Source organism: Lathamus discolor, chromosome 5 (genome assembly GCF_037157495.1).
Source record: "Lathamus discolor isolate bLatDis1 chromosome 5, bLatDis1.hap1, whole genome shotgun sequence".
Lineage (NCBI taxonomy): Eukaryota > Metazoa > Chordata > Aves > Psittaciformes > Psittacidae > Lathamus > Lathamus discolor.
The window spans coordinates 12,319,822-12,340,103 of NC_088888.1; the positions used below are offsets into that span (position 1 = coordinate 12,319,822).

General features: G+C 37.9%; 1 protein-coding gene across 3 annotated transcripts in view; it reads right to left on the reverse strand.

The window, feature by feature from the left end:
• Positions 1-20,282, reverse strand: part of CNIH3 (cornichon family AMPA receptor auxiliary protein 3) — a 46,415-nt gene that overhangs the window by 15,884 nt on the left and 10,249 nt on the right. For all 3 annotated transcript variants that reach the window (XR_010612870.1, XR_010612871.1, XM_065679789.1), the window contains exons 2-3: positions 10,952-11,020; positions 8,074-8,121 (exon numbers count right to left, since the gene is read on the reverse strand). Coding sequence is in view for 1 of the 3 variants with exons in the window: in XM_065679789.1 (XP_065535861.1) it covers positions 8,074-8,121; positions 10,952-11,020 (117 nt within the window). In the remaining 2 variants the exon portion in view is untranslated. The remainder of the gene's footprint in view (positions 1-8,073; positions 8,122-10,951; positions 11,021-20,282) is intronic.

Below are 20,282 nucleotides of genomic sequence, written 5' to 3' on the forward strand. Positions count from 1 at the left end.
GAAAACTATGTGGGTACCCAAGAGACTAATTGAATAGGGCACACCCCCATTTTATCCCATTCCACACTTCATAGATAATAAATGCAACAAAAGAGTAGGCAGAAAAGACAGGAAAGGAAAAAGAAGCTTTTAGACACTCTGTACTGAGTTTCCTATCAGAGCACAAACAAAGGGAAAATGCAGCTTGGCAACAACAGCACGGAAGGCCTATGTTTTGTCCATACTGCAAATTAATTGCAAGATTCAGGGGAAATTATTATGTCCCTCATGTTTCCGGATGCAAACAAAACCTCTACATAGTGTGATTCACTGTTAGTTTAACTCCATCTTCTTTCAGGCAGAAAACAATTAAATGAACACAGAGCTACTAAAAAAAATATTTCAGTTAAAAATACTTGTTTTTCTTGCATCCTCACTTCCCCATCAAGCTACATTCTTCTTTCTTTCACTTGTGCAACATACAGACAGCCCTGAGGTTTACATGAACAGCATATTTACTGTTCTCATATCTCATGCCTCTTTGACTAACAAGAGATACTGTACCAAAATTGTCTAAAACCCCCTCATCCGTAAGTCAGGATTTCTATAAACTAAAATTGTGCATGAATAAATTTTTAGCTAACTTCAAGTTTTATCCTTGGAGTGTAAAGTTCTCATTTCTAATATAAAAATACCTTTTCAGAGCCACTGTGAAGGGCAGAAAAAAGTTGGCTTTGTCATCTAATAGCTTTTTAGCAATTTTCAAGTAAGTACTGAAATACACATCTACCAATTTTATGTTTCTCACACACACATTCAGAGTCTAAGGTACTTTAAAAAGTCCTAATCACCTCAAGCAAAAGAGAACTTCAAACAAAAGAGAACTTAAAAGAACTTGGTTTTCTGAGAGATATTGTAATTACAATCCAAGGTTCAAGTCCTGACAGAATGCATGTAGCATGGCAAACATGCGTTCTACAAAATATGCGATCCTGCAGAATGCTTCAGAAGCAGCAAAATCCTTTATTCCAATGCCTGCATGCAAACTCTAGACTTTCTTCTGAGACAGCTTAGGAGCTAATTATGTGTGTATATGTATATCAGGGGGGTGTAGCTCATACTCATTATAATGTTGACAAAGGTCTGTTTCATCTTATTGTCTGTGGTTATTAGGATTTCTGTAGAGCAAGCATCACAAGACTAAGCATACCACACAAGATAATTTTACTCCCAACAGTCATCAATCGGACTGTAGTAGTTTAAGTCTCTCTCCAGACTGCACTGGATTTGAACAGCTGCTGTAGAGATTAAAGACTACATGCAAGTATTAACTCAATGAACCATCAGAGCCCTCAAAAAACAGCAAACACATTTTTGGCTTCAATTAAAAAGAAAAAAAAAATCAAACTATGCTTGCTAACAAAGTTAGCAACATAGCTAACAAGAAAGCTCTCTCGAAACAAGATTACTATCATCAGCTGTACAACTTTTCCTTTCCTGCTGCATATATGTCTTGTCTTATGAGTGTATACAAATACTCTTCATATTATCACCATGTGGGCTTTGTAGCACCTGGCACAATAAGGCTTTATCCTTTATCTAAGTCTGGAAGTACTGCTTGACACAAATACTAATGAAAACATAACAGAAAAGGATAGCCAAGTCTTGCTGAAAGGAATCTCTGGCTAAAGCACAACAGAGCCTTTAAAAGATCAAAGTACCCATCTAAGGAAATAAAGAATGCAATTAAAAGAGGGGTAAAACAGAAGACAGAAGAATATCCACCTAAAGACAACAAAAGCAGATTTGCTCCTGTATTATACTTCTCTTCCAGAAAGAAAATTAACAGAGCAGCCTGAAACCACGTTTTTTAATTTACTGCAAAGTTTTATATGATGTTAATTTAGAATATATGTGATCCAAATAACAGATTGTTATGCTTAAACGTGTACAAAAAGGATTTCTGAACAACTGTCTCATATTCATATTACCAGGCCAATTAATAGAAAGTTCAGATCTTAATAAAACTATCAATGTGATTAGATCAAAATGTACCCCAGCTTCATGAAAATACGTGCAAGTCACCTTCTTTATGACACAGTCCTCAGCCAGTAATGGCTAAAAGCAAAGTGAAGAAAATTGTTTTCCAGGACTACAGCATTACTAGAGCAAGTGAAGTGCTATGAAGGCATGTGGTGAGTTGTTTAATCAACAAGTTCTGAGTTTCACTGGGAATTTCTACACAAATTCAGTCATATCTGGTCCTAACCATCGCAATTGCACTACACAGTTTTTATTTAAATGTCTAAATTATAACAAATTCAAACTCGTATCTAAGTCCAGGCCTACTCCACATGGGTTTATACTAAAATATCAACACGTTTCTCACCTCAGAGCAATAAGAAGAGGTTGCTCCAACCTGTTAATGTCAAAGAGAGACTGAGCATGCCCACAGAGGGCTATCACAGTCATTTTTGTTGTTATTTGATCTTAGAGATGAATAATAAGCATGAATACCAAACTTGAAGTCAAACCCTTCCTAAATCCAGGGATGTTTGGAAAGCTTTTTGATATAAACTAATTCTATGGCACTGAGTCCCAGGGAGATAATGAATAACTACCTGGGTACCTGCCGTATGTTTTCTACACACAATTCTATACTCATTCTTCAGCGGTTATCCACATTGTCTCTTCATTAGGTTTTATGCCCCCAGTCACTAAGTAGGAAGGGTGTCCTGACAGTTTTCCTGCTGCCCAGATGATTAGTCAAAACTCAGCAGTTTCATCATATTGAAGAGGTATGAAAAGATAGAGCATTAGATACATCATGAAATACAACGTGTACTGAGAAACCAGTAACAATGATGAACTCTTTGGTCTCTAATGCGAGTGGACAAAGTTCATGTGCTCCATCACTGTAACAGTCCACTGTTAACGGGAAAAAACATCACACAGTGCTATTTTTCATCCCCTTTGTGATCTTTGTTACAGCAGCAGTTTATCAGAACTCTGGAAACATCAGCCTCTTTGTCCTGCAAAGTAGAATACCATGGCTATTCCCACAGTCAAAAAAATACCTTATGACTACTAAAAATTCTGGTTTCTTCTCAGATGACACAAGATATACACCACTTGAAAAATTCATTGTGATTATACATCACACTTGCTAAATTTGCTTATATAACCCTACATTAAATGTTTTAATGAACCATGCTATAGGCTTACAGGAGTACTCTGCTAAAGACTATCAGCCTGCAGACTGGCTAGAAGAATGTCACACATCTATAAATCCCTAAATCCACGATGAAGCAACCAACTGACATATCCAGAAACACACACTTAAAATCCATCACAGTCTCAAGCTTCCCAGTGACTGTGAGGCAGAACAATGGAAGGAGCAATCATTGTAATAACCAGCAAATTTATCGAGAATAATAGAATATGATGAGTCAATTGAGATCATCTAGACACCTGACACTTTGCAAAGCAGTATGTTCACTGCACCTGCTGCATGCAGAGAACGGCAGGAGGTACTAATAAGTGAAGGTCTGGAAACTAACAAGGTCCAAGTACAAAAATTATTTCATACAGCAATTGCCCTAGTGCACACTGCTTAATCTCTTCCATCCTAAATCTACAGGGAAAAATAAGTATCAGCTGAATAAGCATAAACAAGGACAGATACGGCTACTTTTTAAAAATGCTGATTTCCCATTATATATATCAACATGTGAAATAGAAGAACCACCATACTCAGAAAATACTGTTTTCATTCACTATTAAGGAAAAGCTCAAAAGCTAACTTGTTCATTGGTTAGCTGATCCAGTGAGCTTCACTGAATATATCATGGGTATTTTTCAAGCTCTGGGTATGTGCATTCGACACTAATGAACAGGCATGACACAGACACAGGATCAAGCCTTACCTTCTCCCTTGGAATGTTCCATCTACAGCTGAACCTGTGGTATTAACCCAAAACCCTTTAAGCTTCTGATTACTCGTGCCTCTGAATTACTTTTATGTATGTAAGTAATTTTGAGGGTTTTTACAGAACATTTAAATATGGAAACACACCAAAACAAAACTGCATGCAGACACTCTGGTGTCTGGAATTATGTACTATGCTCACTAGGGTTTTACATTTTATTTACAGGATCTCAGTCTAAATGAAATGCCTTCTATAACAGCACTCTTTTTGGTTACTTACCAAAACCTATAAAGAAAGTAAAACACAACTGTGGTGTGTATTAGGGTATATATGATGGAGCAAACATTTTAAAAAACAGATTTTATTTTTGCAGAGTAGTAAAACCCACAACGGAATCTGGTAAACCCCAGAACTATCAAATATCGAATAATTTTTTACCATTACTACCAGAGATCCAGCTCCACTGGAAACACAATGACAGAAGTACTAGAACAGACCAAGCACTGGCAATCCCCAACCTCCTACCTAAAACATTACCACTTGCTTCAAAAAAGATTAGGTGAGGAGATTTTGTTGTGTGTTAAACACCCTAGCACCACCTACTATTGCTGTTGCTACTGCTAGTACTGGAGTACTGAAGTGACTATGTTTGGTTGTTCAAGAGTTATCCCTGAAGGGTTTTTTGTCTATGTATTTGTATTTCCCAAGACAGTTCAAGTTCATCTGGAGCATCTTTGCTATTAATGTCACCTTGCCTGTGATTAGATTTCTTGCTGCATTTGCTCTCTTCCGATCATCCCTTCAGGGCTTGCAAAAAAAACCCAAAACAAACCACCTCTAAAGAACCCCAAATAAAATCAAGATAAAAGGATTGAGCTCTGGCACAATATTTTCTTACACTTGCAGTTTTACAAATTTTATGCCTATCTTAACTAAAAGGCTCAATTATAGTACGAAACCAAGTAGAAGCCTGTCTTATCTACTTAATTCCCTCCCAGGTAACTTCCAGTTCTGCATTTCAGAAATCACTCATACTTCAGCTTTATGGAGTTTAAAAACACGTATTTGCTGATAATTTGAGAAAGGTCACATATTGTTCAGCAGTGTTTGGCAGGAGCACACTGAAGTCTGAAATATGTTCACTGAGCAAGAAGCAAGTTCAATCAACTCTCCTCCATAGTAAGCATTCATCAAAGTAATTACAAAAATGACAATTCATAACATAAGCACAACTCAATTTAAATTTCCTCAAAGGTAAAGTAATAATATTACAGTGGTTGATTAATGAAATAGATGGTGTTTTAACCTAGGACATTCCTGTCTTTAGTGCTAAAGTAGTTACATCCAACAGGAATCAAACAGGTAGTAGATGTCTTGAAATACAACTGTGATTCTATAATATTGCTGTCATCATTAACTGAATGTATTTTAATAACTGCATCAAAACAGATGATGACAAAAAAAATCACAGTAGATCTGTATGGCACACCTCACCTACCCCACTCCTCGGCAGGGCTAATCAGCCTAAGTAGCCTGTACTGCTGTATACTGTACTGCTTCCAGCAGCTCAAGACAGCTCATGCACACCTAGTTTGTGTACCTCTGCACAGCACTGTAATGTCACATAATTGTATCCTGAGAAATATGGGCAATTTAACAAAAAAAAGATAGCATAGACACAGACTCCACAGCATTTACCCATATCAGTGTATGTCCTACATGAATCATGTAACACTTCCATGACATGCCATTGTCCACACAATGGAATATTCAATAGTTTACAGCACACACGCAAACACAAACCTATACTATAAATTCCCCAAACACACCACTGAATGAGATACCTGCATCCTTACAGAACCTCACTTTGTGCTGGCTTCAGGAAAGAAGTCCTTCCTCTCAAGTTACCTCAAGGATAGAAGAGATTTGACCATGACTATACAAAGTTCATAGCTTCTTTATATATAATCCATCATTCTCCAGTAACCAGAAAGTTTAAGCTTTTCCAATAACCAGGAAGTTTAGATATCTAATTCTGCAGAACCATAAAAACACGGACCCATGTGTACATACATGTACACATGCAAGCACCACATATATGTGCTTCACATGATTCCTACTTTTTTTAATGATATAGAAACATTTCCCCCACACCAAGAGTTAGAATATGCCTGGCTACAGAACAAGTACATCCTCTCTTTTATTTTTGGAAATGTAAATAAGTTATGTAAGATCTGGTGACATATCACATACCTGGTCACAGTTTGTTATTAATCTTCTCCAAGTATTTTGGAGATAAAACCAAAAATCCATCCTTAAGAAACACTCTGCCCACTGGCAAAGATTTCTATGACATAGGAATGTCAGATTTCTATGACATATTGTATGCCCATTTAATAATTTCCAAGAACTCCTTCTAAAACCAGCATATAATGAAACTAAGCATATTTTTATAGTCCACCTATAACTTCCTTTTAAAAGCAGATTCACAGCAGAACTTCAGCATTAAGTTCTAATGTCATAAATAGCAAGATATCACTGTTTCCAAAGCCTTTCAAAGGAATTTTGTCTTCAAGACATAGGAAAACAGATATGTTGCTGTTTCATAGAAACAGACCTAAAGCCACACAATGTTATAATGAGGGATCAATTTCATGCTTGCTGAAAGCATCATAGCTGCTATTTTCTTGTAGAGAACTGAGTGCCAGCTATACTGTTTTTCCAGAGTTTTCCCCCTCAGCAAATCCTTTATACTACATAAACTACAGCTATTTTTAGCGATTGTCAGATTTGAAGACTACAAATCTCTGTAATTATTGCACCTTCCTCTTCTTGCATATAATCTCTCAATTAAAACAAGTGTGTCCCAGAAAAACTTTGAAGAGGCTGAATCAACAAACTGCTTAAGTGAACGAGAAGCAAGCCAATCCCTTACGAATACAGAGCCTATAATTAGCTAAAATGCTGTTCACAGTGAGTCTGAGTCTCAATAAAAATTAAACACTGATGCAGGCAAGGCATTCCCATGGGGCTCACATTTATTAATACATTACCACTCACCAGTTGCTTTATGTCAAAGTAACTGGGACACTGCTTGAAGTTGGCTGGATGACTATTTGATAGAACAGAAAGCTATTGGCGATATTTTCTCTTATTTTCATATCCCTATTGTCATAAACAGGCATCTAACAGTCACGTGTTCACAATGGTGCCAAACAGGAATGACTCCAGTTCTGACTGATCAGAGAAAGACACTTCCTAGATCCTGCGTGCAGACACAGCTATGCCTTTGAAATCACTCCAAACCAGTACAACCTAGCACTGGCTTTCCCAAAGCCTCCAAGGATGAGGCAGGCCGTCAGTTTCCTAAAAACACATTGGAATTTAGGTCTTAGCTTGATTAGGACGCAGTCAGCAGTCCACACTGCAGTCATAACCTTTTTAAGCAAAAATGCAAAATAATTTAGGTGGCTTCATTACTACTCTGCAGAAGGTAATTTATAGGAACATGAATATAGAGAATAAAATAGGTTGGAACTATCATTATTTCAACTTCAACAGGAGAGAGCCAAAGCAATGAATGTCTATGGAAACCCTCTTTCAAGCTACAGTTGAGGAAGACATGAATGTATCAATCCTACAATTTATAAGCTCCTTCAAATCCCTCAGAAACTGAGGTACTCCTGTGTCAAGTTAAAATAAATAGCATATCAACTTTTCTAGTAAGTCAATTAAAACCCTTAAACATTAAATATGTAGATAATAAAATGCTTAGGTTATAAATAGTAAGCCACTGTTAAAAAAATAAACAAATCAGGGGTATTTCTGAAACCTGTACTACAACAATATCAAATCGATAAGGCTATAAAAGCACCTCAAGCTGCAACTGCAAAATGATTCACTGCCTTCGAAAAGCATGCTCCAAAATGAATGGGATGATGTCCTGAAGTTTCAGTTCTTATCCAGAAATCCTCTATTATGTTAGCCTTTCATAATTTGTCTTACTCTGTTCTTACAAGGTCACCTTGATTCCCACTTCTGCAGCAGAATCCAGCCTTTAGTCAATGGAGCGTGAGGATCATTCAAAGAGAAAATGAATACATGTCGCTACCGGATGGCTTTAATTCTCATAAACTTCACAGATCCTAGGTCAGTTTATACTCACCTTTCGCAGGAGGAAGCAAATACGCTCAATATTTCTCAGCCGCTCTCTCTGCCAAAAAAAAGTACAAGAAAAGGAGGAGATTCTCTTGTGTTCTCAATTACAGTGGGTCAAGATCATAATTAATGGCTGCAGGGAAGCAATTACTCTGAAACATTAGCATTTGCTTCTCACCTACTGCTTCCAGGCCAAATGATTTACCATTTCAAAGGCATTTTTAAACCTGTTATTGGTGTAACAATATAAACTGGGGATTCAAGTCCATGTTAGCCTTGAGCCAGAGGTTGTAAGTTCTTTTTAAGTTAATATTTTTGGCTATATCCAATGGTGCCAATCTATACCACAGAGACTTGCTCTTGCATTTTCATGTACCCAACCTCTGGCTTCAAGATAATTCTGAATGGGAAAAACAAGTACCAAGGTAGCATGGCAGTCCTTCTTCTATCACTACGGGGGTGTCTGAATTTAAAGCATTAGTGAAGAATACCTGAAATGTCCTAGAAAGGCCACTTTAAACAGCAGATGCATTCATAAATCTTGTAAGTCACTGTAATAAAGCACTATGACTCAAAATGCTCTAAGCTTGATTCACAGAAAGAAGTCAAAGACAGGTTTTCTTTTAAATGGCTCAAAATGAGGAATTCACTAGTAAAATCAGATTTCATTCTGCATAATCCATCACTGGAGTTACTGTGAGAAATTCTACTGTTAGTTTTCTGAGGACAAAAAACCCTTTCTGCCTTCTGCAATGTAACCATCTGGTAATACTTTTATTTAGACATGAAAAAAGATATTCTGCACGATGACCTTTTTTAAGCAGGTAATGTAAAATACCAATGTGAGAAAGCCAAGTCACCCTAAGCTTTTTGCTTTACAAATGTTTTAAATTTGCTCTAAGTTGGAGTTTCATTTCTATTTTCAAAATAAATGTCTCTTTTCCTTTCCAATCCCCAAGTTTAAGCCATTTAAAAAAATAAAACCAGCATAATTTTGGAAAGACAATGAGACAGTGGCAGCTTGACAGGCACCAGACAAATACTGTGCCTCAATCTGATGTCTGTGATCTAAAGGAGACTAAGAAATTTTAGACTTATGGTTACAAACATGTGAACAGATTTGTGTGGATGTGCCTGTGAAGCTGCAGAAAACGTCTTGCATTTAGTAGGAAGTAAGTGGAGAAGGAAAGATAATTCTCTCACTTCCCTTTAGAAGACAGATGCCTAACTGCAGCTGGCCTTGGAGAAGTTGGAAGTCTATCTTTGAACTGTAGGTAAGAGTGTGAATTAGGAAATCTGAATTAAATTCTCAATACTGCCATTGTTTTTGGCTCTAATTTCTCCATAATCAAGTCTTCTCTTGTCTAAAAGACTGTCATGAAAGCATTGTGGAAGATAGATGAGTAAGCAGCAGACATTCTTACAGTGCACTGAAGAAAAACTACCCCACCAAATAAATGGAATATGGACATGAGCAACTATGCACAGGGAAAAAGGAAAATACATCTTTGATCAAGTGTAAGGAATACCTGCTAAAAGTATTCCTTTCATGTCACTATAAAAGCCATTAACATGAATACTGTGCAGACGAAAGCCATCTGAGATTATCGTTTGAGTTATCACAGCAAGTTTCATAGAAGAGAGTGAAATACATCAACTGATCACTGAACATTTTCCTGTGTTTACTGGAATCTCTACAATAAACGTTTTGATCAGATCACTAATATGACTGAAACAGATGTATTATTTTTTCTTTCTCCTGGAGACCCATTTTATTAATAATTTAAAATGAGAAAATTATCTCCAGGAAACATCTTACATATTTTAGGAAGAGAACAAATTACTGGAGTTTGGTACATATAAATACCTTTTTCTTGTGTGCAGTTCTCAAGATGGGAAAATAAAAAACAGATAAAGTGAATTCAAAACCAGACTACTTCCAATTAAGTCCTCTATACAATTTCTTCACATAATTTCTTTCTTCTGCTCTCATTCTCTGCTTGTTAGTGAACTGTAGACAAGTCTTTTAAATTGAAGATTTTGTAAATATCATGGTTAAAATCATCAGCTGTCTAAGGAATACCACAAACCCTATGCTGAGTTATGAGACAAGGTTAAATGGCAAAGCAGTAGCTACTGAATTTGGCTATCATCTGCAGTAAATTAAATAACTTGGTGCTCTGTAGAGATTAAATTCAGCACCTGTCGTAATCGCTGTAATTTCCACTGAGATGACAGAGAGCCAAGTTCTGCTCTCAGTGCTGGCAGTACAGATTTCATGCACATTTAACTGTAGTCAGCTAAAATCACTCTAGATTACAGCTTTAATTAGCAGAGAAATTTTCATATGCTTAAATCTGGGTTGCATTTTGGTTCATTAGGTGAAACTTGAGTTTATAGTCCCAGGGTGGTATTTAACCTTTTCCATAGCAGATGCAGCAGAAAGTGTTATTTACTCTTAAAGCAGAGAATTTAGAGCCTGCTACAGGACAGAGAGGTCTAGGAATGTGCTTCTTATCAAATTCCTTTAAGCTTTTGACTCATTGATACAGTTTGGGAAAAGGTGGTCATCCCATGCTTGAACAGCGAAAGCAAATGATTTCAAAAAGGAAAAGTTGTGCCACAGAATGAAAAGATAAAAAGAAGGCATTAGCATCACATACACACTTGAAATTTGAACTTCTAAATTATTTTCCTGCCTCTTTCAGCAAAAACGAAAGCTATCAGCATAGGGAGTTGTCATCTGGCTACCTAAGACTGGCCCAATCAATTTTCCAAACTACACTTGACTTCACAACAAACTGTATGTTCATTTCCACTCACACTTTCACTGACATCTCATTGCATCTCCCTTTCTTTAAAGAACAGCCACTGCCTGTACTCACCGCATGGACTGGGTTGCACTGGTCTATTGGGTTTTTGAAGTCTGTCCGGAGTTCATCAAAGGCGATTATCTGAAACACAATTTTTCAAGTATTATAATGAATGCTCATTCAAACACTTCTTTTTCCTTTAGGGACTAATTAGACGCATTGTATCCCTTCCTCTCTTTCCAGAAAACATACTGGAAACTAGCTTCCTCAACAAGCTCCTTTCAGAACTAACTAGTTAAAACAGAACACAGGATACCCCTACATATGACACATGGAATCCATTACTATCACTGTAAAATCACATCTGCAGCCTTTCCAGCATCGTTGCTTTCCAGATTTCTTCCCTCATATCAACTAGAACTCTTCTCTCAAACTTTCAAATAAACTGTTCTACAAATGAATACATCTCCAGATTTGATGGAAAACATCATTAGCTGCCTAAAATACAGAGATGGATCAGATGTGCTATTCCAGGTTTAACACATAAACAACAATCCCTTTTCATTACTTGTTAAACATACTTCAGATAGTAAATCTGAATTAGTATCAATTTAATTATTATTAAGCTGCTATATGTTAACAAGCAATCTCCTCAAAAGGTAAACCACTCCACAGGAAAACATCCTTCCTAAATCCTGCAGGTTTTAGAATCTTACTTCAGACCTCATTGATGGAGAGAAGTCCTTTGCTCATGTCCTTTAGTTTTCTCCACCGACTAATGGATTGAGACACGCTGGTAATTACTGTCTGCTTTTAAAGCACAGCAGATAAAAGTGCCCATAAAAATAATAATGTTTGATAATGTTTTCTTGGAAGAAAACAGCTGTAATAACCCTCAGCATATTTCATTCAGAGATCTCAAAGCACAATCTTAATGTTATGTTTGTATTCTAGTAATACCTTTTCTTCTGCTTGCTCCACCCAAAGAATGAAAGCTCACTATGACAGGCACCACATAAAGAGATGTTAGAACAGTGATTCCTTTTTAGACAATTCACAACCCAGCAAAGTATTTGTTATCAATTAAAAAAAAAAAAAAAGGAAGTTCAAGGTAGCAGTCATGTAGTTAACATACAAGAACAACAACTGGTCCATGACATGTGACAGCATGCCTGTTGCCTAGCTGTCCGAAAAATACCCAACTGGGTATCATCACAGGCTTGCTGCATAAAACATGTTCATTTTACAGATATGGAATGCAGGAGCAGAAAGCCTATCCATGATTCATATAATAGTCTGGTGAGAGGCTTGAGAATAAAACCCGGAGCTACAATCCACAACTCTATGCACTGATCCAAATCCCACTCGAATGCTGCATTCATCACACTAAAGCATATTTAAAATCAAAAGTGTGGCATTTTACAAAAACACTCTATAGAACTGAATTTATGCAACTATGGCAAGTCAAAGTGCCAAAATAAATCACAAAGGGAACTATAAAACGTGATTATAAGTGAAGCATTTCTCCCATACAAATGTACTATCTCTACAAGTTAGGAATTAGATCTGCAACAGATGTTTAGACTAAGATAAAACTGCAAATAACAGAAACTTTGAGGGGGTTGGAGTACAATTGCAAAGAGTAAGGCTCATGACACCTCTATTTAATACCTTTTGAATAGGCTTTCATATTCTCAAGCTGGGCCAACTGTTGAGGGTAACATCCATTTGAGTCAGATGCACGTACTTCTGTTTCTAATTGGGCATCAAGATCAGCACTGACAGCAAGGGAGAAGGATGGCCCTCTCACAGGTAAGAGAGCTGCCTCTGTTCCTAGCTCTGCCACCGATTTACTTAGGGATCCTGTGCATCTCCCTCAAATTCTCTTTGCTTCACTGCACTGGTACTTACACACATAGCTTTAAGACAGAAAACTGTTACGAGCTTTGAGAGATGACAATTCGTAATAATGTACAGTGGTAACAGCTTTTCCTTCTGTTGTAAATGTAGAGATGAGCTGAAACGTGCTGTGCTCTTTTTCTTTTGGTAGTCAGGAACAGCAACTAGGAGTTCAAGATAATAATGAAATGAGAGCAATACAATATCCAGCTTGTGAGGGAAGACTTGCCTGAGACAACAAGATGGGGAAAACAAATGTTGAAATCCAAAGATGGATCCCCTTCAACAAGTCCAGGAAAGCCTCTGAAGATTCAATGAACGCTGACAGGATGATAACCCTGAAGTGTGTTTAGATGAAGAGCTAGGTTGCTCTGAAAGACAGAGTCATTAAGGCAGGGCTCTGTTGAGCTAGCCTGAAATATTGCAGCTAAGTCTTGAAGAAATCCTAAATGGCAGCTTTGGAAAGAGATTAGACTCAAACTACATATTTACATTTCCCAATTTTTTTGCTCTTTTTTCACAAGCACTACCAACTTAGTAGTCAAAACCCTACTCAATTTTGGTGGCATGCAATTTATTTTATGCTATAATTGCATTATATCTAAGCACACTTAAATAAATCTGACAGTATTAAGCATACTATTTTCATGTAAATGTAAATACTATACCAGTAAGTGTAAATACTATAGTCTCATAGAGAAACCTCTGGGGATGCCTGCAAATTATGACAATGCTAAGAGACATTCCCGCTACACCTGCAAGAAACAGACTGATGTGTGGTATCAAGCACACAGGACTGGAGGAAAGTTTCTTGATTAAAAGTTCCAGTGCCTCTCTGGAAGGAGTCTAATAGAAAGAAATCCTCCTCAATGTTAACACATTATTTCATAAAAGTTCCGTAATAGTTTATATTTTGTTAAATCTGAAGGAACAGAAATCCAGTGATGACATAGAGGTATCTTTTTTCACTGCATTTTTCACTGCTTTTTTCAGTGCATTCCTATTTCTCAGTCACAGTGAAAAGCTTTACAGGATAACATTATGCAGGCTCACATTAAAATGAATGTAAAGAAACACACAAAGCTGGGGGGGCATGTTTTATTGGGGGGGGGGGGTTTGCATTTTGTTTTGGTTTTAATTTTTTTAATCTCACAATGTTGAGTGTCCTAATTCTAAAGATGCAATTGAGAAAGATGTAGCTTCTTAAGATTGGCAGTTGCTGGCAATACAATACATAACTGTGCAACAAATTATACTGTATTACTGAAAATCAGGCTGGGTTGTGCTGCAGTGTGGTTTACATCATTAATTAGGAAGCATCTTCCACTTTCAATTATAACCAGCCTTCTGCAGCAGTTAATGGCCTAGGGTAGGCCAGAGTTGTCATTTTTCCCCACAAAAAACAAAAAACCACTTGCCTCCATTAAGTATTTCATAATGCTTTCATAGGAGGTGCAGTGTTCTGGCCATACTCTGGAGAAACGATCTTCTGCCTGTTTCCTTTTCAGTTGGATGCAGTATAGCTACCTGTTTCCCATACAATGAGCTGCTCAGAGTTGCTGAATGCCCTGGGACGCCACTCAGGCATGCTCAAGGGCTGTTTCACCTCTGAAACTGCCACACTTGTCAGCATCCTGACAGAGCAGTTAATTTGGACACGAACAATATAACAGATCCCAGTCGAAGCACTTCACTGTAAGAATTATTTATCCACCTAATAAAACCAAAGGTTTATAAAAACACTGTTTGCATTCCCTGGTGATTCACCTTCATAACTGAACGCATTATATAGATCATTCAATATACTTTAGTCACCTAATTTGATCCAGGATAGCAATTAAGACTACAAAACTTACATCGGCATGGACACCAGCAACCTCATCTCTCCAAAGGCCACACAATAAAGAGACTGTTTCAAAGAAAGGTGACTAGCCTCTAGTCACAAAGCTAAACAGACAGCATGTGGAAACATGTGCTAGGGACTGATCTTAAACAGAGGAGAAACTTGTTTCTATTAGTAAATATTAACATTGTACACTGCTTCACTGAAGGAGAGTAAGAATCATTTGCTATTCAGAATCAATGAATCATAGAATAGTTAGGGTTGGAAAGGACCTTAAGATCATCCAGTTCCAGCCCCCCTGCCATGGGCAGGGACACCTCACACTAAACCATGTCACCTAAGGCTCTGTCCAACCTGGCCTTGAACACCGCCAGGGATGGAGCATTCACAGCTGCCCTGGGCAACCCATTCCAGTGCCTCACAGTAAAGAACTTCTTCCTTATATCCAATCTAAACTTCCCCTGTTTAAGTTTGAATCTCTTACCCCCTGTCCTACCACTATAGTCCCTAACGAAGAGTCTCTCCACAGCACCCCTACAGGCCCCATTCAGATACTGGAAGGATGCTATGAGGTCTCCACGCAGCCTTCTCTTCTCCAGGCTGAACAGCCCCAACTTCCTCAGCCTGTCTTCATGCGGGAGGTGCTCCAGCCGCTAATCGTCCTCGTGGCCTCCTCTGGACTTGTTCCAGCAGTTCCATGTCCTTTTTATGTTGAGGACACGAGAACTGCACACAATACTCCAGGTGAGGTCTCACAAGTGCAGAGTAGAGGGACAGGATCACCTCCTCTGACTTGCCGGTCACGGTCCTTTTGATGCAGCCCAGGATACAGTTGGCTTTCTGGGCTGCGAGAACATTTATCTACGAACTTCAAGAAATAAAACAAACAAGTTCTCTATTTGCAAAGCTAAATCAGAAACAAAAAAGCAACAGGTTGAACAATATTTATGATTATTGCAGAATATGCCCAAGGATTGACAAGGCCACGGATGTTGAACTACCTTCTGACTTACAGAGCTTTCCCTGTGATTCCACATTGCAAAACACTGCAGGAAGTTTGTTCTGCCACTGTGCTATTGTCTGTTTACAGAAGTGCACTTGTGGGTGTTATCCACCTAATAAAACCAAAGCTTTATAAAAACCACTGTTTGCATTCCCTGATGATTCACACCATCTGCAAATCTCAGAACTCCAAGTGTAAGTCAGCTAGGAGCTTGCCCCAGTTTCAGCACATACCAAACAGATGAGATTGTTATAACAACGTATGTTTCAGTACAGCTATAATTGCAATTATATTTATAAAATTAATTTTCATTACCTGCACTCTGTGCTCATCTTTCCAGACAATAGCAGCTTTGAATAACGAAGTGTTCACAAGACTGAACCTGAATTTTGGGTTTTTTTTCCTATGCTTATGCATCCATCAAACTGAAAATTTCACCTATTAATGGTGGATATGAATTATGGTCTCTCATTTTTAGGGGAGTCATTTATGTTTTTGAAATCACTGAGCTCTCACAGAAATATATTTTCATTAACAATATGATGGTTTAGGGTGGTAGCAGAGTGGGTGTGAATTCAGTGACAGCAAAGAAGTTGGATATCTCTGCTTATTGGCATCTCAGAAACAACAAGATAAAACAGAACTTGTTGACAACCACACAAACCACATTATAGAACAGTAACACTTAACATATGTTTCCTTGCCACCACACTGTCAATGCACCACAATCCCATCTTGAAGAAACTGTCTTTAATGATTCATTTAAACAATTCACCTACCCCTCCACGTTCTTAGGAAACTTTCACAGCACCCATACCAGCAGTTCATACACTGTCTGCAAGTCAGCATGTGGACAGAAGCTGGACAAGGTCAGGCACATTCTGTGCTCCTAAACTTCATGCCTGTCCATCAACAGCTACGTACAGATGTATTTACTATGTTTGGGAAAGTGCTGAACATACATGATGGTTGAACCACATTGATGCAAGGTGGGCGAATGTTAGATTTTGTTGAGAGAAGCAGCAACTAATAAAATGTGTGAGAGAGGGTCAGTCAGGTAAGAATGACAAAGAATCTGAAATGGAAGGTAAATCGCTGCCTTGACACAGAGTAAGGGGAGCCCACAGAGAGATGCAAAGAACAGTGACATTAACAAAGTGACAGACTGAGAATTGCTACCCAATTCTTATCATGATGTAGTATGTGTGTGCAAAAAAAAATTTAGCTATGTGGTTGGTGAACATTTGTTCAAGATGGTGGTTTCTCTTCCCTCTTTCTCTTCTGGTTGGCTCATGGTACCAAGCATGAAAGATTATTTTAAATTGTCTGAATAGATGGGCAACCTGCCTCAGAAGCCAGAAAATTTTATCCCTTTTGTCATATTATATACCTCATTCATATTCTTCTGTTAAACATCTCCTATTAAAAAAGGTAAAAAGGCTTAAAACTTGGTTTTCATCATACTTACCATGTAATTCAATAGTTTCCCAGGCCCACGTGTCTGCAATGCTGGTTTTGATGAGAACTTTGACACTACAGCCAAATAAAGTGCGGAGAGGAAAGTGACATGAAAGGTATTCCTTTCTTCCCTATCTCTTCCCAGTGTATTTACTTTTCTGACTCTTACACTTATTAATTCTCCACAAAACAGTAACAACGAACAATGCCCTGCAGTTATAAATCTCCCTTCAAGGCAATGAAGGTCTTCACAAATACAAGGAAAAAATAACTCATTTTTTATGTAAGTGGAAAAATGAAGCTCAGAGAAATTAAATTTTTTACAGAATTGGCGGCAAAAGAACCAAAGTTTCCAGATTGCTGCACCATATCAAATATTAAGGGGAAAAAAAAGGATACTGTCAACAGACTTCTAACATATGAGAAGTGAAACTATGCATTTCTGCCTGATTATTGTACTGTTTGTTGTTTGCCTCCAGAGCAGAGCATGGCTTTATGCAGTGCCTTTTTGGATTAAGATTGCAAATGTTTTTAAATAATTCAAGGGTAGAAAATTGTCCTGTTTGTCAGATTTCACACTTACAATTGTATAGCATTTCCTCACTCCACTGGAATTCCGTATGCTGCCACCATTGAACAACTCTCCACACAGAAATGCAAACACATTGCTAAGGGAAACAAAACTCTCATGGCTCTATCCAAGGCGGCACAAATATATACCTAAGCACTTATTTTTCATCTTTTTATTAAAGTTCATTTGTCTGTAAGAGGATGTTACATTTAGGCCAATACAAATTCAATGTTTTAGGCTCTAACTGGAAGCTTAGGCTAACTTAACAGCCATGAAAATCTTACTGTGATGTTCAAGGCCAGGCTGGATGGGGCTTGGAGCAACCTGGGCTACTGGAAGGTGCCCCTACCCATGACAAGGTGTTGGAACTGGATGAGCTTTAAGGTCCCTTCCAACCCAAACCATTCTATGATTCTATGAAGTACTTAAGTCAGATCCTAAGCCTTTTCCAACAGAAACTCCAATATGCAAAATTGAAAACACATTATCTCCATTCTGCAAAGAAGATTCAAAAAGCTTTCCTATCTACCTATGGAAATGTAGAGATATAATTATACCACTGTAAGTAAATATTGATGAAAATCCAAAGTCTTTTGCTTAGAGCACACACATACACAAACATATACAATGCACTGATACAGTTACACCATTATAATTCCCTGCATAAATAAAAAAATACACAAATAAGGAAAACGAAAATGAAACAAGACAAATACCACCTACACAGACAAAAGCAGTATTATTCTTTTAGCTATGCCAAATTAGATGTCCAAACCTGAAGAGAAGTGCATGAGAAACCACTAAGAATTACTTGGTAGTCACTTGAAACAGTCCACCTGTTAGTATAAGAACTAAAAACTCCATCCACATTGTGAAGCAGACATAAATTTATCTTCAGGAATACAACCATATTGTAGTGAGCTTTGAGTGCTTTGAATGGAAAGTTATACTTACTGGCTATTATTGCAACCTTACAGGCAGCAATTTGAAAAAGCAACCTGGTTTCTGAATGGTAAAGATTTACTAGTTTTGACAAATTCACTAAGAAAACCTCAGCAGCTGCAAAATTCTGTTCTGAACACAATGTTCCCAGAAGGATGATTTGACAAGCATCTATTGACAGATTTCTACAACTGCTATGAAATCATTTCATCCAACTGCAAGGACAAACAGTTTTACCATCTAACAATAGGATTCTAGACACATATTTCACTTGCTCACCACAGTCACTGAACTATGTTCCCCAGTTATCCTGAAATTCAGAGACATCAACCCACTCCTTCAGAAGAGAGAGACAAATATCCCACCTATTTCCCCAAGCACAGAGTTCAGAGAGTACATGTGCTTGTATCACAACTTCATACCCACTCACTGCCTTCCAGTCTAGACCAGCTGAAATCCAGCCAGGCAAAAACCAGCTGCATGCATATAAACTGCGGTTTATTCAGAGAAGGAAGACAAGCAAGCAAGCTGCGCAGGAGGGATGATGCTAATATAGCTGTACAGAGCCTGTTTCTAAATAGGCTAATAGTTTTGCTCCCTGCAGATAGAACACATTTCAAAACAGACCTCAAGCGGAGGAGGAATTTTTAAGGTAAGTCCAGACTGCCATGCTTCCCTCCCACCCCACAGGATCTCATCATTTTGTTGTCACAATTCTTTTCCCTTTTTTAAACCTTACATTACTGCATTGAGTACAGGGGAACTGTTGAGAAAGTAGCAGTATTGTATGAATCAAACATACCCCTCAACTGGTTTTTAAGTGATACAAACTGTTACCAATATCAAGAAAAAGAACGTATTTTCAATTAGCAACAGAACAGTCGAGTATTCCACATTGTTCTGAACAGAAAAAAGCTTGCATGTACATGGGGATGCATTATTTAAGTTTAATTACATTCAGCGTGATAGAAATAATTCTTCTGCCTCAGTTACTTAAAAAATCATGCCTTCTGTCTCTCACAAGAGAATCTGAACCGTCAGAATACTAATACCAAAACATCAAAATACTCATTCTTTTGAAATATGGATAACAGCATCAGTTCCATTGCTGGTATCATGCCACTGTGCATAAATACACATTTCACTGAAGGGATTACAGAGGTAACAGGCCAACTCTTATTTCTCTAAGAATTTTATTCAATGTGAGAGCATTCCATTTAGCAGGATGCCTGTGTCTGGAGACAATATGGGTCAGTAGTGAAGCTATGTCAGGGTCTAAATCAGAGGCAGCAGATATAAAATTGGCACTCCCAAGTGGTTTTATGAGTGCTCTTCTACCATAAAATCTTACATGGATTTGACAATGTTTTCCACCAGCCCAAAAGCCCCAAAATCTATGCACCTTTGTCTGCTATGAGAAATACAGGTTGAATCTCTGCAGCAATAGGGAACTGTGTATGAATCTCCCACGCTCCTTGTATTTTTGACATGAGCATTCCGCCAGTATTCTGCCCTACATATGGTCTCCTCCTCCTACATGCAATGGAGTGTTTAACGTGGATTCTTTCTAAAACAAAGCAGGTTTTTCCATTTAGATAACAAGAACAAAAACTCTTACACATTCCAGCACCTAACTGCTTCCAATTTCTTCAACACCAAAACCGCAAGATCACAGAGCACCAGAGAC